This window comes from Plasmodium relictum (genome assembly GCF_900005765.1).
Source record: "Plasmodium relictum strain SGS1 genome assembly, chromosome: 10".
Taxonomy (NCBI): Eukaryota; Apicomplexa; class Aconoidasida; order Haemosporida; family Plasmodiidae; genus Plasmodium; species Plasmodium relictum.
In genome coordinates, this window is record NC_041688.1 from 497,046 (window position 1) to 524,340 (window position 27,295).

General features: G+C 18.9%; 6 protein-coding genes across 6 annotated transcripts; 4 read left to right on the top strand and 2 right to left on the bottom strand.

Moving 5' to 3' along the window:
- Window positions 1–686: 686 nt before the first annotated feature.
- ApiAp2 (transcription factor with AP2 domain(s), putative) lies at window positions 687–5,915 on the top strand (the record flags this gene model as incomplete). The annotated part of the gene is made up of 1 exon (XM_028677062.1): window positions 687–5,915. One exon carries the CDS (start codon window positions 687–689, stop codon window positions 5,913–5,915), a length of 5,229 nt encoding a protein of 1,742 aa, XP_028533489.1.
- Window positions 5,916–7,853: 1,938 nt separating this feature from the next.
- Window positions 7,854–8,744, top strand: PRELSG_1014100 (apicortin, putative; the record flags this gene model as incomplete). The annotated part of the gene is made up of 2 exons (XM_028677063.1): window positions 7,854–7,904; window positions 8,028–8,744. The coding sequence occupies 2 exons, from the start codon at window positions 7,854–7,856 to the stop codon at window positions 8,742–8,744; spliced, it is 768 nt and encodes a 255-aa protein (XP_028533490.1).
- Window positions 8,745–9,633: 889 nt separating this feature from the next.
- On the bottom strand, window positions 9,634–11,784 carry PRELSG_1014200 (eukaryotic translation initiation factor, putative; the record flags this gene model as incomplete). The annotated part of the gene is made up of 1 exon (XM_028677064.1): window positions 9,634–11,784. One exon carries the CDS (start codon window positions 11,782–11,784, stop codon window positions 9,634–9,636), a length of 2,151 nt encoding a protein of 716 aa, XP_028533491.1.
- A 2,286-nt stretch (window positions 11,785–14,070) lies between these two features.
- Window positions 14,071–14,976, top strand: CPbeta (F-actin-capping protein subunit beta, putative; the record flags this gene model as incomplete). The annotated part of the gene is made up of 1 exon (XM_028677065.1): window positions 14,071–14,976. One exon carries the CDS (start codon window positions 14,071–14,073, stop codon window positions 14,974–14,976), a length of 906 nt encoding a protein of 301 aa, XP_028533492.1.
- Window positions 14,977–16,820: 1,844 nt separating this feature from the next.
- PRELSG_1014400 (UTP--glucose-1-phosphate uridylyltransferase, putative) lies at window positions 16,821–18,992 on the top strand (the record flags this gene model as incomplete). The annotated part of the gene is made up of 1 exon (XM_028677066.1): window positions 16,821–18,992. One exon carries the CDS (start codon window positions 16,821–16,823, stop codon window positions 18,990–18,992), a length of 2,172 nt encoding a protein of 723 aa, XP_028533493.1.
- Window positions 18,993–20,478: 1,486 nt separating this feature from the next.
- FACT-L (FACT complex subunit SPT16, putative) lies at window positions 20,479–23,820 on the bottom strand (the record flags this gene model as incomplete). The annotated part of the gene is made up of 3 exons (XM_028677068.1): window positions 20,479–20,558; window positions 20,640–20,775; window positions 20,872–23,820. The coding sequence occupies 3 exons, from the start codon at window positions 23,818–23,820 to the stop codon at window positions 20,479–20,481; spliced, it is 3,165 nt and encodes a 1,054-aa protein (XP_028533494.1).
- Between the last annotated feature and the right edge of the window lie 3,475 nt (window positions 23,821–27,295).

Consider the following 27,295-nt stretch of genomic DNA (forward strand, 5'->3'; position numbering starts at 1 on the left):
TTTTTTTGGAAATTTTTTTATTAAGTATGGAAAAAAAGAAAGTTCATGGAAATTAAGTATTTTTTTTTTTTTTTGGTATAATATTAAATTTAAATTTTATATAAATTTAATAAAAATACATATATTATTTTTTTCTAATATATTATATATTTTCAAAAAATATTTTAGGGGATGATCAAAATATGTAAAAAAAAAAAAAAAATAAATAAAAAAATAATTAAAATGTATATTTTGTACTTTTTTTTATTTAATAATAATTTTTTTTTTTTCTTTAAGAATAGAAATTATGAGCTTAAGAACAATAATTAAAGTGTACACATTCATAGTCCATTAATTTCCCTATTTTCTCTAGAAAACTAGACCTTTTAAAAATATATATATTAGGAAATATGTTATACTAAGAAGGAAAAAAAAAACTTTTTTTAATTTCAAAAAAATTTAGAAATGTGCAAAAAAAAAAAAAAAAAAAAAAAAAACATTAAAAATTAAATTTAAAAAAAAAAAAAAAAGAAAAACATGCGATGTGTACGTAAAAAAAAAAAATAATAATAAATTTCTTAAAAAAAAAAAAGCCATGGTTAGAAAAAAAAAAAAGAAAAATTCTTGTTTTCTTAATTTTAGAATGTTAAGAAATAAAGATCGTTCAAGCAAATGAAATTTAATAATTTTTTTTTTTTAATTTTTGAATGAGTGAAGAAAAAAGAGATATTAAAAAGTTAGGAATGGGTCATAATTCTCATTCTTTTAAAAATATAAATAAAATACAGGAAAAAAATAAGATAATTAAAGATATATGTCATAGTAAATTATTAAATGATATAAATGAAGAAAAAAAAAATAGTTGTAAAAATTTATTACAAACAAATTCTGAACTATCCAAAAATTTGAATTTAGAATGTTTAAGTCATAAATATAGCGAAATAAATTTATTATATTGCGATAATAAATACATCAATAATTACTTAAATGAAAATAGAAATCCACAAAATAGATACGATATTCTAAAAAAGCATTTAAATAAGATTATTTTTACAAAAAACAAGAAAAAAATAATCAAAAAAAACGGAAATATGTTTAATTTATATAAAAATAACCATGAATTAGATAGTGATAAAAATAATATGCAAATGTCTTTAGCATACGAAAATGAAATGACATTATTAAATAACTATAATCATAATTCTATAGCCGATAATAATTTTTCTTCAAATTTTAAAATGTCTTCCTCTTTAAATGAAGAAGATATTCAAAAGCGTAATATATATGAAGAGAACAATAATACAGACAAAGAATACTTTCATAATTCTAAATGTTTTTCCAATGATAATCATATAAAAAAAATAATCTATGGAGATATTCCAGAAAATATTTCACTGAATACATTCAGTGAAAAAAGAATAAATAGTTCTTTAAAAAATAGTAACTTAATTAATTATAATAATTTTAAGAATAAAATAGAGATTGAAGAACATAGAAATAGTAAAAAAAATGTAAAATTTAATGAATGCATGGATAACAAGGATAGAACTACTAGCTGTAAACCATTTTATTCTATTATTTATAATAATAATAGAAATAATTTTTATAACAATGTAAATTATCAAAAAGATGAAGATTTAAAATTTAATGATGGTAATATAAGTGAAAATGATGTACACAAGTCAAGTTCAAGTAAATTAAATTTACATGAAAATATTAAATTCATTGATTATTCTCTTCATTTAGATAAAAGTCCCATTTTAAATTATATAAATAATAAAGAAAGTAAGCAATCATATTATACCAATTCATTTGAAAACAATGTAAGTAACAATAAATTAACAGACATTAAAAAGTTTTTAAAAAGTAAAGAAGAATTATATAATGAAACAATTTCATCTTACTCGGATACATATAATAATAATACAAATTCTTTAGATAATTGTAATATAAAATATGAAAACTTAATAAATTTCTATAATTCTTCAGCAGTTGCAAGATTTAAAGATTCAATTAGCAATAATTATAGAAATGATTCATCAATAAGCTCTCAAGAATTTGATTTAGATTATATGAATAGTATGAATATTAATTCAAATTCATTGGAAGAATCCAAGTATGATTCTAAATTGATAAATGAAAATAATAAAAATTTCACCAATTCAAAAAAACTTTATGAATTTTCCAAATATGTGCACAATAATATTTCAAATGAAAATTTAAATAATGTTAATTTACATAAAGATAAAAATATGTATAAAAAAGAAAAATTATATAATAAAGCCTATTCATCAAGTTTTCAAAACATATGTGAAAATGTTGATTTAGATAAAAAAAAAGGAAAAAAAAAAAGGGTTTTTGCAAATGATTACAACATGAAAAAACTATATAAAAAAAAAAAGCAAAAAGCAGAAATTAAAACAGAAGAAAAGAGTGAAGAACAAAATATTAAAGAAAATTTTAGTGATGAAAAAAATATTATAGGAAGAAAAAATGAAATGCAATCTGATATTGAAGAAAAAGATTCATTCAATCAAAAAAACTCTCAGAATACTGAAAGGAAAAAAAATACAAGAGTAAAATGTCTAATTGAATTTGATGAAATTACTAATTCCTGGAAAGTATTTTGGAAATACGGAAAAATTGTCGTTAAAAAATCATATAGTAAGGAAGAATATGGTGATAATTCTAGATATAAAGCTCTAAATGATCTTGAAAAACTTCAGAGTATTTATGATGATATATTAAAAAATAATACAAGTCTTACTGAGGAACATAAATATTTATTAATTCAAAATAAAATTTACGAACATTTTGGAGAAAAGTATTATTTTCCTAAAAATGAAGAAAAAGAAAGAAATAAAAGAAAAAAAAAAGACATTTTTGATAGGAATAATGAAAAATTAGATAATATAGAAGAAGAAAGAAAAAAAAAAGAGGAGAAAGATGAAGAAGAAGATGAAGATAAAAAGGGAGAGAATGAAAAAGGAGAGGAAGAAGAGTATAAAAAAGAAGAAGAGGGAAAAAAAAAAAAAAAAAAGGAAGAAAGAGAAGATAATATTGAAAGTGATAGTGAAGACCAGACAGAAATTAAAAACAAAAAAAGAAAATATAATAAAATTAAGAATTTTATATTAATTGATCAAAATAAAATTACGGAAAAAGATAGAGAAAAATACCAAAATGAGGATGATCAAATGAATGAGAAAGAAGAGAATGATAAAAGTAAGAAGGAATATGAAAGCAAAACCCTTGTAAATTTGGCACATTATGAAAAAGAGTTAAAAAGATTGAAAAAAGAAGAAAAAAAAAGAATTGTTGAAAAAAAAAGAGAAAAGAAAATGAAAGAAATATATGAAAGAAGGCAAAAAAAACTAAAAAGAGAGGAAGAAAAAAGAAAGAAAATTTTGTTGAAAGAACAAAAAAAAAAGTTAAGAGAAGAAAAAAAAAAAATGAAGGAAGAAGAAAGATTAAGAAAAATAGAAGAAAAGAAGAAATTAAAGAAATTAAAACAACTAAAACCAATTATAGAAAAAATAAAAAAATATCAAAGTTCAATAAAAAGCAAATTTAATAAAGAAGCATTCCATTTTATAAAAAATGAAGAAATATTCATAAACGAAAATAAAGAATATCTTGATTATTTAAATTCTTTAGAAAAATCGTCAGAAAATATTTTTAATCTTATCAAAGAATCTGTAGAAGAAAAACCATTAACTAAGAGAGAAAGAGTTATAGAAATGATAAAAAAAAATAAAAATGTGCATATTAATACTAATATATATCTTGATATAAATTCTGAAGAAGATACAGAAAATTCTAACAATAAAGGCAATTGGATAGTTTCCTGGGTATATTATGGAAGAACATATAGAAAGAAGTTTTCCATTAATGAATTTGGTTTTAAAAAAGCAAAAGAATTAGCAGAAAATTATAAAAATGAGAGAGTAAATTGTATACTAAATAATTTTTCAAAATATAATAATTTTAAAGAAATAATTCAAAATAAAAGAAATCAAATAAATAATATTGAAAAGGATATTGCTGAATCACAAGAATTAATGAAAAATGCTGAAAAAAAAAATTATGAATCTTCTCCAAAACACGAATTTAATATTAAAAGAGAAAATGATGAAAAAAAAAATATATGCTATAATTTCTCATATTCAAAATTGAACTTGGAATCTAAAGATTGTCAAGTTTTTAATTCTATTAATATGATTGATTTTTATAATCATATATTAAAAAATCCATTATTTGATCAATATTTCAAAAATAAAATTATATGGGTAAATAAACTAAGTTGCTGGAAAATAGAAATTTTGAGAAAACAAAATAATAAATATAAAAAAGAAAAAAAATATTATTCAGAACAAAAATATGGATATATTATAGCTAAATATATAGCTATTTGTGATTATTTAAATACAGAACATAATATTTTAAATGATTATTTTGATACTAAAGTACCTAATTTACAATATGATAATAAAAAAAATGCATGGAAAATATCAAGATATGTTCCTCATCAATTAAATAAAAAAAATTATTATTTTGATATCAACATATATGGATGGCTCAATTCAAGAAAACTAGCTTTGGTACTAGCCATAGATCTAAATGAAAACAAAACATTTATGTATGAAGATTTTTATAAAAGGAGTTCATCAGAACACAAAAATTTAATTTATCAAAATATTTTTTTAAATAAGAATTATAATAAAAGTAACTCTATTGAATATTATGATATAGAAAATAATAAGAATATAAAAGTTTGCAACAAAAATGAATATAATATGAATTCTTTTGACACTAAGTCTCGTAGCAATTCAAACAATAGTAGTAACTATTTAGACACGCATAATGAGAATAGTACTAAAAATTATAAGAAAGAAGAAAAAGAAGATAGCCTTCATATAAATAATATACATACTAATAAAAACATTAATATAAATAGCAATAATTACAGTAATACTTCTGATAATAATAATAATAATATTCCTAAGAAAAGTACCAATTATAAAAAAATATATGATGAAAAAAATAAACTTTTAATTCAAAATGATCATAACTACAGTGATGACAATCAAAATGATATGAAGCAAAATAATAAAAATCAAAATTATATAAAAGTGGATTCATATAATCTATATGAAAATAAATGTATGAATAGTAATGATAAAATTATGTGTAATAATGATAATTGTAAATGCAATAATAGCACACTTAGTATGTCTAATAATACAGTTAACAATATAATAGGTAAATACAAAAATATAATTATTAAAGATTCAAATATAACAAATAAAGATAATAATTATAACAATATGGATAATTCATGTGATGAAGTAACTTATAATAATAACTTTAACCAAGATACAAGAAAAGATATGGCAAATGATTTTTATCGAAAATTAGGAAATGATGAGAAAGATAAAAAAGAAGAAAAAAAAAATTTTCCCAAAACGGTAGATGATTCCTGTGAATCTTTTATTAATTTAAAAATTAAAGAATCACTGAAAAAAAATATCAAAAAGAATTATAGTGAACATGATATAGAAAAAAAAAAAAATAAAATAAATAAAAGTTTTTATACATATAATGAAAATATATTAAATGATAATGTCTTAAATAAATATAGCAATTCTCCAAATGAGTTAAAAAATATTTATATGCATAATTCATATATCAATTTGAAAAAGTTATATGAAGATGTATATAATGAGAAATATTTTCAATTAAAACAAATGTATTTATGTAATGATAATGATTTAGTAAATTTTTTATCTAGTGAAGAAGATAAAGAACTTTTTTTAAAAGAAAATATAAATATAGAAATGGATGATGAACCTTTTTTAATTAAGATTTTAGAAGATTATTATTATTCTAACTTTTCCAGAAAAGCTTATAAAATCAAAAAAAGGTTTGGAAAATGATATAAATACAAAAACTTCAAAACTATTTCATATATATAAAATTTTTAGGGAAAGAAAATTGAAAAAAAAGTACATATATATATAGAAACTATTTTTGTTTTCTTATTGATATGTAAAATAAATATGAGACATGAATATATTAATTGGAATCGTATTTTATCGTAATATACTATTAATTATTATATTATATTTTGTTATATTTATTTATTTTTTTTATATTTATTTAATTTTACTTAGATTATAAAAACACAATTTAAATATGTTTATGCTTTTATTCATTTCCTTCTGTGCAAAAATTTTACATGAATAGAAGAATATATTCATTGAATATTTTTTTTCTTTTAATATTTTCATAGTGAATATATGCATAACCTACATTTAGTTTCTTTTACTTATTCTAAAAGAGTTTTAAAAAAATAATTATTTACATTTTATTCTCTCTTTTAGAAATATTTTTTAGGATAAAAAAAAGTTTTACACATGCAGCATAACAAAGATTTTTTTTTTATTATTATTATTATTTAATCCTAAAAAAAAAATTAAGAATACAAATATAAGCATATGCACACATATATGCGTATTTATTTAATTTTAATTATATTCATTTTCTTATTTTATTGTTGTTTTTATTGTAGCATTTGTTTAATAATTAGAATTATTTTTTCTTTAGTTATTAATACTTTGATAATATTTATTTTTATTGAATAATAAATAAACTATTTCATTTTTTTTTTTTTTTTTTGATTTATTTTTATACATTAACTTTTTTTATTTATGCATACACCATTATAAAATATATCGAAGTTTATTGCACACATATATATGCACATTATATTTATATGTGTATACTTTTATTTTTTCTTAAAATAAAACTTTTTATTAATTTACTTTCATTTTTATTTTTTGTCAAAATAAAATTTTTATTATATTAATCTATTTTTTTTTTTTTTTATTATTTATTTTTTAAAAACTAATGTAAATTCCATGAAGTCTTGTTTTATTTGAGAATAATAAAAAAAAATTATTTTGATAATTTGAAAATACTTTCAACTATATTTTCTATTTTTTTTTTTCTTCTTTTATAATAAAAAAATGCTTAAAATAATAATAAATACTAAATAATAGAAAATAAAAAGACCTAAAAAATATAAAACATTTTCTTACAAATTTAAATATCAAGAACAAATTTTTCTGTAAAAATAGACAACACAAATTTTTTTTTAATATTATAAAATTATTATTGTTTTTTATTTATTTATTTTACTTATTTTTTATTATTATTTTTTTTTTAAGTTTATTGTGCGTACAATTTTTTTTTTTTTTAATTATAATTTTTCAACTTCATATAATAAATAATATTTATCTCCTTTTTAAAATAATTTAACTTTTAATATTTTGAAATATCTTAGATAAAAAAAATATTTGTTAATAATTTTAATTCGTATTTATATTTATGAAAATTTTCATTTTCATTTTTTTTTTTTTGAAATAATCTTTTTGATATATTTCTTTATTAAGTTCAATGAAAAAATAAATTTTAAGAGATAGAAGTTTGTAATTATTTTGTTGGTATTTATTTTTTTTTAAATAAAGAAATTGTTAAAATAATCAAAAAATTTGTTTATAAATATTGTCTTACATTTACTTCAGTTATTTTCTTATAATTTAAATCTGAATAATTCAAATTATTTGAAAATATACCTTTTTGGAAAACATTTTTTAGTAGTGGCGTCTTTTTTATAGGAATAATATATTTTAGTTTCTGTTGTAATTTTTGATTTTTCATTATATTGTGTTATTCTATTTTTTTTTTTCTTTTGTATTTATTATCTTAAAAATTATTGTTATAATAATCAGCATATCTTGTTTTCTTATTTTATGATAAGAAAACAAATGTAATATTACACTAATTCTTAATTTATAATCATATAAGTTTCAATGGAAAATCTTGATGATCTCTTAAAATATAGAAAATCAATAAAATATAAGGTTCTTATTTGTAAAAGAAAAAAAAAGAAAAAACAATAGTATTAGAAAAAGAAGTACTTTATATAATCTTAATTTTTATAATTTATTACATAATTTTTTTTCTTTCTTTTTTTGAATTCATAGGTTAATAATAATAATAAAAATGATGGAATATATGAAATATATAGTAGTGATGAAGATGCATTAAAACCAATAAAGCATTATTTTTTTGATTCAAATGAAGACTTTTTATCAGTGTTTTTAGAAAAAAATAAAAAAGAAAAGAATGATAATAATACAAATATGTTAAATAGAAAAATAAAAAAAAAATATAAAAACGTTTTTGAAAGATTAACAGATACTAATTTTTACACAGGAATTCATAAAGAAAGATTTGATGAATTAGGAAATGGTAGAGGCCAAATAGGAACTAAAGATATTTTTATATATGATGGATGGCCAGAAGCAGAAACAAGAAATCATCAGATATATTCATTGGATATTAAAAAACCAAAAAATCCTGTAGTTACTCCTGGTACATTAGGAATACAAAAATACGGAATTCAAATAGCAACACCTAAAAATATATGGATTTTTAGAAATGGAGATAAACATCATAATGGAACACTTTTTTTAGTTAAACCTCATATAAATAATTATAAAAGTTTATTATTTGAAATTACAAAAGTTCTATCACCTACAATTGGCCCTGTAAGAAAAATTTATGATCAAAATTTTCGATTAGTGAGAAGTTTAGAACAGTTAGTTGACGGTGCCAAATATTTATGTACATCTGGTGATCCTCCTGCATCTATAGATAGGCTTCAACTTTTTTTAAGTAAATGGGTTGTGCAGAGTTAATAAAAAATAGAAAAAATTATATGATCCTTTTATATATGCATTTATATATATATATTCCTTTAATTAATTATTGACATTTGTTTATATTAATTTTTATGAATGTTTAACTTTTTCTTTTTTTTAGCATTATATATATATATATATTTTGTAAAAACCAAAAAAAAATTATAATTATTCATATGGTTATTTGGGAAAACAGAATAATCATTTAAGGAATATTATTTATCAATTTTATTTTTTTAAATTCTTTGAAAGTCATAATAAAATGATAAATGCATGTATTTATTTACAAACATTTTAACAAAAAAACTGAAAAGAAAGTAATAAATGAAAAATAAAAGAAATATATATATATATTCTTCATACGATATGCCTAATTCATTGTTTTAATAATATTTAAATAAAATTTGGAATGAGAAATAATGCATTAATAATTCATATAAAAAAAAAAAAGGAATATATATTATTTTTTATTTCCTATAATTTCAAGAAAAATTTTATTTTGTAAATAAAATTTACATTTTTTATAAAACATTTGTATTTTACAAATAACATGTACATTTTTTCCATATTATTCTTTTTTATAGAAGTTATATATATATATATGTATACTTAAAAGTCAGAGCATTCATCATATTTTAATTTTAAATAAATTGCTAAAATGAATGATTTAAAATTTTTATATGTGTATAAATCAAAGAATTTTAAAAAATTAAAATTATAATATTATTTTATTTAAATTTTATAAGAGTTAAATGCTTAAAATAAATAAAAATACAAAAGTGGTAAATCATTTAAAAAAAGCTAATTATTTAAAAATGAAGAAATGCAAAGTACAATAATATAAAATAAAAATTAATATATTTTGTATGTTAATATTGTAATATAATTATGCAAAAATTTCTTGTTTAACTGATAAGACATGTTCTATAACAATTGTCTTCTCTTCCCACTCAAATTGATTTTCAAATTTTTCCCAATTCTTTTTAAATTCTTCATATTCTTTATATGACTGAAACAATTTTGTTATTTTTTCTAATTTTTCATTGAAGATATTTTCAACATTTTTCCTTTCTGTGATTAATGCATTTTTTTTTGCATTTCTCATTTTTTCATCAATACTATCAAATTTCTTAGAATACTCTTTTAAATTATTTTTAATTTCTAATTTTAATTTATCACTAAATAAAGATTTAGGATGAGGCCTAAATAAAAATTGGCAAAAAGAAGGTTTTTTAATTCTCATTAGGCATTTTCCTTGAAATGTCCATATATAAAAACCAGCTTCACTATTTTCTTCCCTATAGTTTAAATTAGCTGCATTTGCAGCAGTTGATACAGATGTGACTAAAAATCTCCCGCAATTACTCCATGCAACCGAATTAACTAGTAAATGCTCATCTTTGTGTATAACTTCTACTTCATCATTGGAATTTAGGTAGCAAAAATATAATGATCCCTCTGATCCTAAAGATGCTAAAATAAAGTAGGTTCCCTGAGGTGACCATCTCATAAAGTTCATTTGATTATTTATATCAAATGTAGATGCCCATTTAGCATCTCTTGTTGCACCCTTATTTGAAATTTTATAAAATCTAATTTGTTGCTTATTTGTTGCCTCTTCTCTAACAATTAAAGCGAACCTATTACTATTTGATTCTTCCCAGTGGAATTGCTTTGCTTTAACACCTTCTATTTGCACATTATCAACAGGGATATTTTTTTCTCTCATACGAAATATTTCTAGTTGTGTAAATTCTTTTTTAGTTTTTTTTCCTATTTTTTTTGATATAGTTGTTTTGAGGCATAAATAGTCTCCTTTGCTTTGCCAATGAATAGATGCTGAAGTAACATCATATAACTTTCTTGAAACCAGTTCTTTTCTTGAAGGAATTTCAACAAGTATTAAAGTCCCTGGGGTATCTTTTACACCAGATATCCATACAGAAACAATATTATCAACAGGAGACCAATCGAATTCTTCCACTTGCGAATATTTTAAAGGAGTTCTTTTTTTTTCATGATTTTCTATTAATAACATAGAAGGTAATTCATATACATATAATTCCTTTTGTTTTCCTAAGCATGCAATATATTTATCATCAGGACTCCACAAAAATTGAGGAAATACTTTTTCTTTTGGTCTATTTTCTGGAGTAATAAAAGAACGAAGTAATTTTCCTGTAATTACCCTCCATATACAAATGGCTTTTTCATTTCTTAAAGATGCAGGGGTTCCATCCCATGTTAATACATAATTTTCATTTGGTGAAAAACTAATTTCCTTAACACTTTTATGTTGTAATCTGATTAATTTTTCAAAATTATCTCCCCCCCACAATGCTATACCAGGATTATGAAAACTAACTAAATAAGAACCTTGATTACTCCATTGTACGCTTGAGAAAGGAGCACTTTTCTTGAATGTTGTATAAATTAACTCAGGTTCCTTTTCTAATGGATCAAACCAATGAACTTCAAAATGACTATCATATCTAACAATAAATTGCTCTCTACATTTTTCATCATATAACCACCACCTTATTTTTTCTCTTGTAAATCCCACTACATTAATTGGCATAACATGCTCATCTCTATTTAAAATATTTTCTATATCATCCATTTTAGAGGCTGTTAATACATGTTTTGCATCTAATTTCAATTTATTTAGTATCTTTACAGCTTCATTTGCTTGAAAACTATCGTTAAATGTTACGAAGCATATTCCTTTAGTTTTATTTTCTTCATCTGTAGGCATATGTATTTTTATATTTAAAACGGATGAATCACTAATTTTTGTATTTAAATGTTTTATAAATAATTTTTTTAACACTTCTGCTAATTTTCCATGCTTTTCAGCTTCAACTTTTGGAATACCTAAAATTGTTATAATTTTAGGAAAATTTGTTTCTAAAGTTATTAAAGCTTCTTTTTCTGCATATTTTTTATTTAATAAAGTTTCGTTTCCATCATCACTATCTTCTGATAAAAAATCAACCAATTCTTTATCGCTTAAATCAGATTCCGTTACTTTAACCATTATTTATATATATATATATATACATATATTTATATAACCTTTTTTATTTTAATTTATTTTATTTTTTTTTTTTAAATAAAATACCTTCTAATATGTTATTTTATATTTTAATATATAATTTTTCCTATAAATAAAAATTTTTTTTTTTAATATGCTGAGATTAAATTTTTAATCTATGGAAAAAATTTATTTTAAAAAAAATAAAATAAAAATAATATATATTCTATATTTATTTATTGTTCAATTATCTATGTCATATTTTTGCATTATTTTTAATGCTTATGTAAATTAATTTTATCTAAATTCATATATTTTATTATTTTTTTTTTTTTATTTTATTCCCTCTTGTATTTTGTTTTATATAATATTTATATTCTTTTTTTTTTTTTTTTTTTTATTTGATTTAATTTGATTTTACACTTTTTTTTAAATATCATTTGAATTTTATATTATTTTGTTATCATACATTTTTTTTTAATATTTCATCTTTTTGAGAATGTTATTTTATGTTTTATAAAATATTTGTATATTCATTATATTTTTATTACGTCCTACTACAGTTAATGATTTTTTTTAAAATTTTTTTTTTTTTTTACTGGTAACAGTACATAAATTTTTTTTCGTTATATTCTCATATAAATGAAATTTCATAATATTAGATATAATTCAAAATTAATTTAAAATAAAATTTTACTTTTCTTCATAACTGCTATAATCTTTATTTATTAGAAAAAGGTTCATTTAACGTTTGTATATTAAAATTAAAAGAAATAATAAAAAACCTATGAATTATTTACATAAAAAGTATTAACTTTACGAATAATCTTATCAAAGATACTGAATAATATATTGTATACTATAATTAAAAATATGCTAAAAAATGTCAATAAAAGTTTAATACTAGATATTCTTAATATGTATGTTATCCCTGTTTTTTTTTTTTTTTTTCTAAAAATAATTTATAGAAAAAGCATATTTAGATTTTTCTTTTTTTCCTCCGGAAAATACAAATATAAATTTATATATATGTTATATAATAAAAAATAATAAGAAATATAAAGATCTAATACACCCCAACATTTTATAAAAAATAAAAATATCACACATTTATATAGAAGAAAGATATGTTCTGTTGTTTCAATAAATTGAAGTTACAAATTTTTTTCATAATTTATAATTTTTTATAAAATCAATAGAAACATATGTTGCATATAGTATACAATGAATTTTTTTCTGGAATATTTTTAAATTTACATATATGATTTTTTATAAAACTATCAATTTTTTTAAAGTATATTATGTAAACAAAAAAGAGAACTTGTAAAATTAAATGTTAACATAGTATTGATTTTAAAAAAAAAATATATTATTTCAACTATTTTCATATTTAATTACACATTTATTTCTCTTTATTATCTTTTTTTTTTTTTTAGTTTAATTTTTCTTTTAATTATAAATTTTTTAATTGAACTCGTATGTTATTTAAAAAATAACAAAAAATATTATTTTTTTATTTTTTATTGTGTATGTTACAACAAAAAATAAGTTATAGACTTATCTAGATGAATAGTGTCAAATATTGAATTTAATGACTAGAATAATTTTTTTTTTTTTTATAAAATAAAAATTATGTACTTAATATAATTTTTTAATTAAAATTTTCTTTTTCATATGTTTATAACGTATATTTAAAATTTTTATGAATTTTTTAGTTCATAAATTATTTTATTATAATATATTTTACATTTCATTATATAAAAATTTCCTTTATTTTACTAAATGATTTTAGAGACCTACTTAATACTTTAATTTTATGTGTATGAAAATATATTTTTTTTTTTATACTTTTTTTGTTATTATTTTATTATTTAAATAATATTATTTTGAATTCACATTAAATTAATCCTTTTAATTAAAATAAATAAGTATATATCAATAATTTTTTTTACTTAAATTATATATTTTAAATAAAAAGAAAACACATTTAATTAGTATTAAAATTTAAGAAATAATTATGTACAATACGACAGTTTAGTAATGTAAATAAGAACATTAAAAAAGTATTAAATAAATTGATCAAATAAGAATTATATCTAAAATAAAAAAAATAAAAAAAGAAATATAATCATATAAAAAATATTTTGTAAAAAGAAAAAAAATTCTATATATATAAATAGACATCTTGCACATTTTATACTATTTGAAAATAATTTGTAAAATTCATGAGATTTTTATGTTAATATTTAATAGCAAAAAAACTTGAGTCATATAGAGAAAAATAAGAAAATGGATAAAGCAAAAATTGAAGCGGCTCTAAATATCTGTAATACCTTACCTGCTCATTTATTTGAAGAAACAATTAAAATACTATCAAAAATTGATAAAAACTTAACCAACAATATTTTAATAAATAAAGAAGGACCTATAAAAACTAAATTTGATAGTGAAGAAAAAAAATACTATTTAGCAAATATGTTTAATAAAGAAAAAGATTCATATAGATCTCCTTATGCAAATATTTATTATCCTGATCATTTTTCAAATTCATATATACCTTCTGAACCTTTAAGAAATTTAGAGATATTATTTAATGAAGTATTTGATAGATATAGAAGGGCATACTATATAAGTGGATTATCTTCTGTTTATTTATGGCCTAATCCAATAGAAGAGGGATTCGTTGGATGTTTTTTAATAAAAAAAAAAGAAGATTATGATGCCAACATAAATATTATTTGGGAAGGAACACATTTAATACAGGTAAATATATCACATTTAATTATTCATTATCAAATTTCTTCAACTGTTAATTTTTATGTTACTAAAAAAAATGAAATTATTTTATCTGCTTCTATTAATAAAGCTTTAGAAAACTCCAAGAAAATTTTAGATATGAATATATTAAAAGACAAATTTTTTCATATAGAGAATATGGGAAAAATGATTGAAAGTATTGAAAACTCTCTCAGAAAAAGTATTGAATATATATATATACTAAAAATTAATGATATTTTAAATTCTCTTAGATTTAATGATTTACTTTGTGACTACGCATATGATGAAAAAATTATGAAATTGCAAAGTATATGTAATAACCTTACAACTTCCAAAGAGAGCATTCAAGATGAATTAAAATTAAAATTTAAAAATAAAAATTTGAATATAGGAACACAATATTCTATTAATACTTAACATTATTTTTTATTCCAGATTTATTTATATTTTTTTCTTTTTGCCTTTTCAAATATTTTCTATTTGAATATATTACATATAGATAAAAATAATTTTGTAAGTCTTTTTTTTTTTTTTTTTTTTTTGTGTTTAATATAATTATGCTTTATTTAAATTATTAGCCATGAAAAAAATAAAAATTTTTTTTTAATATTCATTTTGTTTTCCTCTAAAATATAAAAAAAATTCTTAAAAAATCACTTACTATTATTTTATTTATATTTATTATCTTCTTTTTTTTAGTATATATAATTTTTTTTAGTTATTAATTTTCTTTTCTTTATTACATAATATTATTTCGATATTTTTTACTCAACCTTTTTTACATTTTATATTATTCAGTATTTTCTTTTAAAATCTATGATATATATGAATAATGTAGTTACATATATTTTCGTATTTTTAATTTTTCACTTAATATATTAACTACAATAACTTTCTTTTTAATATATGAATATATATATATATATATATATATTATTCTAAAAAAAATAAATTTTTTATACAACATTATTTATGAATGCTCTTTTTTATCAATATAAATTGTATATATATGCAATAATGAAAATTTCTATAAAGTAAAAGAAAAAGTAGCATGCAATCTAATAATATACACAAAAGATATAAATTTTTTTTTGCGAATTTTATAAAAATCAACCATATAAGTAACGGTTTTTTTTTTTTTCTAATAAAACATTACTATAACAAATTTGTTATTTTATTTAAAATTACTATTCTATAATGAAATTATATAGTAAGGTCGTTCAATTAATGTGTATTTTAAATAGATTAAGGAAATTCTACTGCATTAAAATTATTTAAAAACATTTAGAATTATTGTTCTATAAAAAATTTCATCAGCAAATTATTTTTTAAAAATTACATACATATATAACTCTCATTAATATTTTTTATTCGTGAAATTTTTACTAAAATGTTACCTTAAATAATTCATATATTTTCTTGTCAAGAAAGCATAAGACATAAAAATGAAGAACTATTAAAAAAAAAGTGAAAAAAAAAATTTCCTTTTTTAATCTTAGACGCATGGACGTATATTTTTTTTTTTAGTTTTGTGTACTAATTGTAAAATAATTTGATAAAGTGGAAATTGCAAATTTTTATATTTATATAAGAAAAAAAATATGAAACAATTAATATTTAAATAATATATAAATAAGTAAAATGACAAGCTGTGTATTTTATTTTATTTCATTTTTTTCTTTTTTTTTTTTAATCTGAATAATTTAAAAAATTGAGTTAATGTTCATTTATATTTAGATTTAAAAATTTTAGTGCTTCCTTTTTTTACTGTTTTTTTTTTTTTCTGCACTAAAATTTGAGTGTATATATTTTTTTTTTCTAGTAAAATATAAGAAATTTAAAATAAAATGTAAGTAAAAATATTTTTTTCTTTTTTTGTGGGTTTAAGAAACAAAGGCATGCAATATTTAATTTTAAACTAAATTCCTTTTCTTTTATTATAGTAAATATTTATATTTTTGTAAAAAAGAATAATTTTTTTATGTATGTTACTAAGATATATATATATATATATATTGTGACTATTTCTATTTAATACACTTCCATTTTTAACTAAATTAAATGGAAAAAATACTGTTAAAATTGTTATTTAAATCCCAATTTCAATTTGGTTGTATTTATATTTAAATAATAAAAAAAGAAAAAAATATTTTTTTTACATATATATATATATATATATATTTTATTTATAAATGCTTATAAGTAAAAAAAATAAAAGAAAAGGAAACTAAAAATAATAAGAAAATATATACATAAATATAATGGAAAAAATAAATGAATTAATAGAATTGGTTGGTGATGACAAAAAATACATTGATATTTTGATTAAAACAGATCAAATGGAATTGCTAACTCACGAAGGATTAAATAGAGATAATATTTTTGATATAATTAATCAAATAAAAGAATTTGAAATCATATATCCAGATGGATTAATGAAATATTTGGAGAGAGCAAAAACACTTTTAAAAAAATCAAAAAATAAAATTAATAAGTATGCAAATTATATAATAGAACAACCTGATAATTTAATTAAAATAAAATTTCATTGGAGAGATATATCATTTAAAACTAATGATTGTAACAAAGCAGTGGAAAAATTACCATTAGAGAATACATATATGGACAATGGGACATTTTTAAATAGTTGTTCCAATCATGTTAATGAAGAAAACTTTTATCATGATACTACGTTTGAAGGAAATTCCAACTGTATATCTGAAGAAGGGAATACACCAATAACTATTTCATCTAATGAAGAATTAATTAATATAAATTATTATAAAAAAAATTCTGCTATTATTAATGAATTAAAAGAATTAAATAGACAAAAGAATACAAAAAATTTAGAGATGGGAATGAAATTAGCAGAGAGAATAGTATCAAAAGAAAATGAAAAGAATAGTGTATCGAACAGTTCAATTATTGAATTGTTCATACATTACGAAGAAATAGGATTAAAAGAAATTGATAAAGTATGTTTTATTTTATTAGCAGGAGGATTAGGAGAAAGATTAAATTACAATGATATAAAATTAAAATTGAAAACTGACTTAATATCTGAAAAAACATATTTAGAATATTATTGTAATTATTTAAAAACTTTTCAAGACTATATAAAAAAAAATAAAAATAGAGAAGTAGATATTCCATTAATTATAATGTTGTCTGATGACACATATGAAAAGACAATTAATTTTTTTAATAAAAATAATTTCTTTTGTTTAAAAAAAAGTCAAATATACTTTTTAAAGCAGAAAAAAGTTTTTTGTTTAAAAGATAATGAAGCTCATTTAGACTTTTCATATGAAAATAATACATTTAAATTTTCTAAAAAACCACATGGCCATGGGGATATTCATTCTTTGATTAAGCAATATAATATTTTAGATGATTTAATAGAAAAAGGATATAAGTATTTATATTTTTTTCAAGATACTAATGCTTTAGCAATAAAAGTATTATTTGTTTGCCTTGGGGTTTCTATAGAAAAACAGCTGCATATGAATTTTTTGGCAATTTCAAGAAAACCAGGAGAAGAGATAGGAACTATTTGTAAACTAATCAGTGGAAAAAAATCCATGAGTATAAACTTAGAATATAATATGTTGGAATCTATATTAGCATATACAGGAGAAAAAGAAGTTGTTGATGAAAATGGATGTTCAATATATCCAGGTAACACATGTGCTATATTGTTTGAAATAAAAAATTACAATGAAATATTAAATTCTACTAATGGAATAGTACCAGAATTTATCAATCCTAAATACACCGATAATACTAGAGAGCATTTTAAAAGTCCAACAAGAGTAGAAAGTATGATGCAGGATTTTGCTTTATATTTTAATGGAGAAAATCATAAAGTTGGAGTTACTGAATTAAATAGATTCTTATGCTTCTCAGCTGTAAAAAATAATTTTCTTAATGCGCAAAGGAAAATTGAAAATAATATACATCCTGAATGTATGTTTAGCGGGGAATCAGATTTATATTATTGTAATTGTGCATTTATCGAATTAGCGTGCATATATAATAATAAGAAAATAACTTTGAATAATATGCCAATAAAAACTTTTAATGGGATTCAATATTTTATTCCACCTAAAGTTTTAATTGAACCTCAGTTTGCTTTTACATTAAGTGATTTATTAAAAAAAATAAAGGGGAATATAACCCTAAGTAATAACTCGACTCTCTGGATAAAATCAGACGCAATTATTAATAATCTGAATTTGGATGGTGCATTGATCATTGATAAAAATAATAATGAAGATAATGATGATCCAGTTGTATTAGATGAAAATGTTTCCATTAAAAATAAAGGATATGAAATTGTTAACCTTGATGATAAATTGGAAAATGTTTCAAATCATTTAAAAATAAGAGGTTATAAATTAATAAAAAAGGAAGCATTTGTAATTAGTAATTAAATTTTATTTAACATTCAGATATGCCTGTTCTTATGTTGCAATCATATTTAAATTAAAAGAAGCATAAGCATTTATATATATATATATATTATAGATAGCATATCTATTTTTATTTTATTTATTATTTTTTTTTTTTCATTGTAGTATGTCTTAATTTTACTTTTTGTTTTGGTTTTATATTAACTTTTTAAACATAACTTTATATTATATTTTTTTTTTTTTTTTTGTAAAAATAATTCCTAATATATTTTTATGTAGAAGAACATAAATTTAATAAATAGTTGTTTATTTATATACATTTATTTTTTCATTATATACAAATTTCTTTTTTTTTTTTATAGTATTTATATAAATGATAAAGAAATATTAAAATCATAATATTGAATAAAATATAAATACATATAATATATGCTTATATATGTTACATACTTTGCAGAAATAAAATTACACATATATATATATATATATATATATATATATATATATATATATATATATATATATATATATATATTTAATTTTTTTTTTTCTTATTTATTTTATATTATCTACAGTTATTAACTTGTACAATTGATGACAAATATATATTTATACTTTGTATAATTTAAGCTAAATTTAATAGATTTTTTTTCGTTATTAATAAAATATATAGTTACCTCTTTTATAAATTATCATAAAAGTTATTTTTTCTGATTATTTTTTTGAGCTCTTATTTATATTATTATGTTTTTATTCTTCATAACAAGATTTAGTTTCTTATTCTCTAAAGTTTTTTCATTTTTATAGAATAAATTAAAAACATTTAAAAAAAATTATTACTTTATATATAAATAAGCACCACATAAAAACGACAATAAAAAATAAAATAAAATAAAATAAAATGAAATAAATATAATTACTCTAATAATTCTTAGAAATATAAATATTAAAAAATAAAAAGTTGAAAATTAACTTAATAACCATTATTCATTATTTGAAGGTTTAGTATTATTATTATTTATTTTTTTTTTTTATAGCTTTTATGTAATTTACTTTATTTTAAAAATGTACTTAAATGAGTAAAATAAAAAAGACTATTATTCTGCATAAATTTAAAAATGTATATATGCACTTAGGTATAAATATAAAAATAGCCAAAGAAAGAATTAAGACATTTTTAAAGATAAAATATATATATATATATATATATATATATATATATATATATATATATATATATATATATAGCCATTTACCTTTGTAGGTAATACATGTATATATATTACTAATAATTTTAAAAGAAATAAGTATTTATGTATATATAAGCATAAATAAATATTGATATTATTTTAAAAAAATATATATATTAAAATATAATTAAATAATGATATATATGAATGTACCTAAAATAGCAGTAAAAATATATTTGAATATATATATATATATGTTTAAAAAAAAAAAATAATTAAAAGATCACACGTAATATTTGTTATAATAAAATAAGAAATTAGTTTTTTTTCTTTTTCTTTCTTTTATTATATCCTTCATCATCATCATCACTTTTATATGCGAATCGTTTTTTGTCGTCTAAAATTTAATAAAAAAGAAAGTCATTTTTATATTACATATATATATATATTGTAATTTAAGAAAATTTTTTTTTTTAACCTTTCTTAGCTCTTTCCTCGAGCTCGTCCCAAGACAATCCTTCATCTTCCGAAACTTCTTCAACTTCTTCTCCATCGCTTTCAGTTGCTAAACTTTCATCAGCACTATCATCATATTCACTATCTTCTTCAGCACTCTAGTAAAAATAAAAATTTATATAATTATGAAATATAATATATATGTATATAAAAGCAATATACACATTATAAAATAAATTTTCTTAAATAATTACCAGTTCTGATTCATCTATTTCATATTCCTCATCTTCATCCTCATCTTCAGCTGATTGCTCTTCTTCATCATCATCTTCTCCCAAAAATCCTTCAAACCCTTTTGAATTTACAAAAGAGTCAATGTCAGATAAAATAGTTTTTAAAATATTTCCCCACTGCAAATTATTTTTTCCTTCATAATATACTATGTCAATTGTTGTTAACCACTTTTTTATTGTATCAATATATTCTGTTGGAATAACATCAATTCTTTTAACTGGTTTTGTGTAATCTTTAAAAACAAATATCATATCAAAATTTCTTAAGCCATGATGAACTCTTTCTAACGAAGCGATTTCAATATCTTCAACAGATAAAATAAAAGGTGGCCATTCAACAAGATGATTAATTGTATTAGCCGTAACAAATATTTCAACATTACTTTTGTTAGGAACTCCCGAAAAAGTTAATTCAGGATATGGAATTTCAAACTCTATTTTTGACGCATCTTGCATTTGTTGAACAAAATTTTTAAAAATTAAATTTAATTTATTTTTTTGTTCTCTCTCTTTCATTTCATCATGCATTTCATCAGGATCATAGACGTTTCTTGCTTTAGCTCTATCTAAATCATCAATTTGAGTACCAGCTTCGCAATAAAATTGGACATCTAATGTTTTTTTTTTCCCTACCATAATATATCTTTTTAAATGAAAATGAATTAAAATAATCAATTGACCATCACAAGGTTGATAAAATGCATGCTTAATGTCATCAAATAAAATATCAATATATTCTGTAGTTCCCCTTGAATTCGCTGAATATCTTAATCCATTGGTATGTAATTCTAAAGTACCTAATATTTTTCTTCCAGTAAATATATTTGGCCTAGTCATCAAATCACGTAAAATTATTCTTCTTCCACTTTTATTTAGAATTAATTTATCCTGAGTGTGCTTAGAATCATTTACATCTGCTTCTACTTCTTTTTGTTTTACTTGCTTAATTAATTCTTTAACTTGTTTAACTACCATCTGAAAATGTTTTTCATCTTTTGATTTAAATATTAACTCTTTAATATACATTTCCTTGGCTTGTAATGTCGGAAATGCATTAAAATCTCCTTTTACTACCCCTTGATTTCCAGGAACTAAAAAATTAATACGCAAAACAAATATGTCATTATTATCTTCATAGTTGGAACTTAGATTTTTAATAGTAGAAACATGAAATGGTATATGTGTTCCATTAATTGGTAATAATATGCATTCATGCTTATTATCAACACATATAATATTTGGTTTTAAATCTTTTGGTAGTAAATCAGGATCATTATAAGCTTTTAAATCTTCTAGTTTCTTTATATTTTTTTTATTTAAATCTTTATAATCGTTTGTTCCCTTAGAGAATCTAAATTTTATTTCATTAATTTTTTTCTCTTTTAGTTCATTTTGTCTTCGATTTAACTCTTCCATTTCTTGTTCATTATTATGTGCTATTGAATTTTTGTTTCTTCTTCTTAATCTATCTGAGACAATGACACTTGCTGCGTTATTTAATATACTGGCTGATATACCAATTTTTTTTTTATCTACATCTCCATTTTTTTTTTCCGTTTTTACATCGTTTTTTTCCTCGTCATTACTTGTACTGTCTTCTAATTCATAGGATATAGTATTAATTTCTTTACTTAACGTATCTGTTAATATAATCACTTCTTCTTTATCATTAATATATACGGTATCACTTAACCAAATAGCAAAATTATTCCTATCACTTCCTTGCACATTTTCAAAACCAACTGATAAATTGTATGTTGTGTTTTTTTCTATTTTACCGTTTTCATTACTTTCTGTTATTAAAAATTCTTTTTCAATAAATTCTATTCCTATAACATGCCCTATACATTTCACAAAATAATCTTCCAAATTTATATTTTGTAGACTACTACACTCTTTTTTATTTTGTTTAATATAATGTAATGCTTTTTTATAAACACTAGAAAAAGCACTATTTACTTTTAAGCATTCTTTTATAATATATTTTTCTATATTTAAGGTAAAATTATATAATTCTTTATGTTGAGTTTTAGCATTAAGTAATAAAGTTCTTGTTATATTACAACATAACTCTTTGTATTTCAAACCAAGACCTACAATAATCGCTCCTTCATTTTGAGATAAATAATTTTTATCGTTACTATTTTTATAAGTTAATGTGAATTTATTTCCACTCTGAACATTACTATAAATAATATCTATTTCGTCTATATCTACTTTTAATTTATCTTTCAATTTCATTAAACATTTTTTATTTTCATGAAATTTTAATGCTTTATCTTTTATTTTCTCATGACTTTCAAATTCTTCATTATCCAGTGCATTCTCTATAGTGGTAATAAGAGTACTTTTTAGAATTATGCATGCTATATCACTTCCATTTTTTTGAATTTTCATATCTGATTCTGAACGAAAATTTAATAAGTGTTTTATGCTATTACTTACGTCAACTTCTGTTTTATTTAACTTTTTAATAAAGTCATAACAATTTTCAAAAAAAGTTCCAGTTGCATCTTTGTCTCTTAATATAGCTATTTCATCAGAATTTGCATTTTCAATTAAATTTTTTATTTTTTCAAAGTTCTCAGTATTATCATTACTTCTTTCTAAAATTTCTACATTGCTCATATTATCTAAGAGTGGTTGTAAAAATTTTTTTTTTTTATCACTAGTTAAAATAATTAGCTTTTCATTTTTTAAAAATATAAAAAATGTTTCAGTTAACTGATACCCAGTTAACCACATTTGAAACTGTTCTTGTATTGTTGCATTTTCATCTTTACTAGATTTTCCTGATAAAACACAAAATACATTTGTTTTGGAAAATTCTTTATTTGCTATACTACTCCAATAAGAAAACACTATTTTTATTTTAGCTTTTGCATTATCAGCGTCAAGTGATTCACTCATCTTTGATTTCTATTTCCTTTCTTAAATTTTTTTATATTTCTTGAAATATTTAAAAAATTCTTATTTTACTTAAATAAATTATTTTCTAAAGAGATATTTTTTTATCAAATTTTTTTTAATATAAGTATTTATCTCCTTTTAGTTTTTTTTTAACACATATATATATATATATATATATATATATATATTCCCTTTTATTTTTTTTAAATATACATATGTATATTCTTCCTGATTTTTTTTTAATATATGTTTTTATTTCTTTCTCTTTTTTTTTTTTTGATAAATATAAACATGTTTACTTCCTTTATATTTTATTTTATTTTTTTAACATATATATAAATTTATTTATTTCTTTTTTTGCACAATGGTCTTTGTGTATAATATAATATAATATCTATTCTCTTTAAAAGGAAAAAAAAAAAAGTTAAAATTATGGATGCATTAAATAAACTGAGTATTTCTTGTATATTTTTTTTTTTTTTAATAAAAAATTAAATAACTGAAATTTAAAAAAATTAAGAATATTTTATCTTTATCTTTGCATATGTATATATGAATATAAATGATTTTTTTTTTTTTTTTAATCACCAATAATTATCTATTTATTCTTATGAAAAATAATCAGCACTTCAAAGGTTAAAGAAAAAAAAAAATTTAGTTGAACCTATATTTGTGTAAGAAATATATTATTAAAAGATAGATCATAAAATAATAATTCCAATTATATCAAAATTATGAAAACATAGATGTAAAATTATTGCCTTTCGAATAACAAAAAAAAATTTAGATAATACACAAATATATTCTTTATATTTTTTTTTACTGTCTTAAAAAAAATTTTATTTTTTTTTTTCATTATTAAATTTTTAATTTTAGTTAATTTAATAACTTTTTTGTCTTTAGAAATACTTATAGTGTAATATGAATTTAATACATTTTAGTATATTAGCGAAATATGAAAATTAATTTTATCTATTACCTGAATGTTTTCTTCAAAATTTTTTCATAAATCTTAAATCATTTTATGAGATTTAAAAATATAATATGTTAAAAATATTTTTAGACAAAAAGTATTACAAAAGCAATCAATAATTTATGTAAATCTTCTTAAAAAAAAGAAAAAAATTATTAAATTTTTAAAGTGTAAAAATTTTGGTTAATAAAATTACTAAAGAAAACTATAAAATTTTGATATTTTTTGTTTCATTCCTACTGTTAATACTAATAAAACAAAACATAAAACATTATATTTTTTTATTCAATTTTTTCATTTCTATGTTTTTAAGAAAATATTTATGTATACTCTCAGAATCTCAATATAATTTTTAATCTCCTTTTTATATATAACGAATCTTGAATAGAAAGATGAAGAGAAAAATATATTGCTTTTTTAAAATTTATTTTAATTTTGTAAAGTGGGTGCGTTTAATTGCATAATAAATAACTCTTTTTGATGCATTAAAATAGTTAAATTTAAACAAGAGAGTATATATATATATATATATTCAAATTTCATTACATTTGCATATATAAATTTTTTTTTTTAGTTCTATTCAAATATTTTAAAAAAAATTTAAATTCTTTTAAAACTAGAAAAGATACTTAAATTTATGGAATATATGTTAAAACTTATTATTAAAAATATATTTTTAAGTATTAGTTTTTTTTTTTGTAAAAAAAAAATACCAGAAACAAATTAAATATTTCTTAATTTTGAATAGTATTTCTTCTAATTTTTCATATTATGAATATATTTTTATTATTATCATAAAAATAAAACTATAAAAATCCTTAGAATAATATATATTGAGACCAAATAATATGTAAATATGTAAAAATTGTGCCTATAAAATTCATAATTTTTATCATAATCTTAATGAAATTCTAAAAAAAGTATAACTTATTCAACATAATATATATTCTAGAAAATTATTCTAATATATCTTTCATTCTTCTTAAAAATAGAATAAGCTACACATTTTATACAACATAATTTTTTATATTCATTAGTTTCGATTCATTTTGTCCCAATTTATTTATATATTTCAAATATATATATATATATATATATATATATAACAAACAAAAATTCGAACAGTAAAAAAATAAATTTTTATGTATTTTCTTTATTTCAATTATTTAAAAGATGAACTATAAAATATTTAAAATGATATAAAATATGAGAAAAATAAGAAAAACAATAAATAATATTGGCCATGCATGGTAAATTTACTTTCTTTTATCAATGTAGCTTATTTTTATAATTTTACGTAGTAATAATAATTTTGTCTCTATTATAAAAAAATTAAAAAATGATAATGAAATTGTTTTAACTCAGTAGTTTTTATACATAGATGTACCTATAGATACTTTTAAATAATAATTTTTTTAAAAGCACATATTTATAAGATAAAATTAAAGAGATACTACATAATAAAAGAAGTATTTCCTATAAAGCTTTATTTTAAATAAACCTAATTTTAATTAAGATATTTTACATTTTGTCTGCAAAAAAAACGCCTTAAATTCTATATATACTTTTCACACATGTACTAATAATTTTTTCTTTCTTAAAAATAAGATTAATTAAAGCATAATTTAGTATAAAATTTTAGTATTGTTATTTTGGTATAACTCCGAATTGTAAATGTGCGTTTTAATTTAAAAAAAAGAAAAAAATACTATATGCATTTATATATATACATATAAAGTATATCGTTTTTTTTTAAATAAAATAAATTTGCTCATCAGTGCACTAGATTGATCATTCTTAATACTTTATTTCAGATTATTTAGTAAAAAAAAAAATACATCAAAATATTACTATATATAAAATATCATAATTCACATATTTTTTTTGCTTTTTTAATAAAATATTGTAAATTTTATCTTTTTACATTGAAAAAAATTGTAAATATTCGCTTATTTAAAAAATAAGGTATATATTATTAAATATATTTACATACAGCTTAAATGAAAATAAAATTATGCATACATTATATACTTTTTTTTTTATTTTTTTATTTAAATTTTTTCATTTAATAAATTTTTTTTTTTTTTTAAATTATAATGTTAAAATTATAATTTAAAAAAAAATTACGTCGTATATATATTTGATAAAAAAAATATTTTAATTAAATATATTTACTTTTAAAATTATTTTTATAACTAGGAATTCCAAAAAAAAAAAAAAATTAAGAATAAATTTGAATCATACAAACAAAATAATACAGAAATTAGTGTATTAATATAATAAAAATAATTTTTAAATATATTGATTCGTTGTCAATATTAATAATTGTTATGTCAAAAGATAAAAAAAAAATTGTAAAGTTTAAAAATAAAATTGTAAAAAAATATATATACATATATATATGTAATTGTAGTATTAAAAAGAAACTAAAAATGAGGATATTAAGAAATTAAATTAAAAAACGATTATTTGATATTTATGCCTTTTTAAAGCATAAACTTT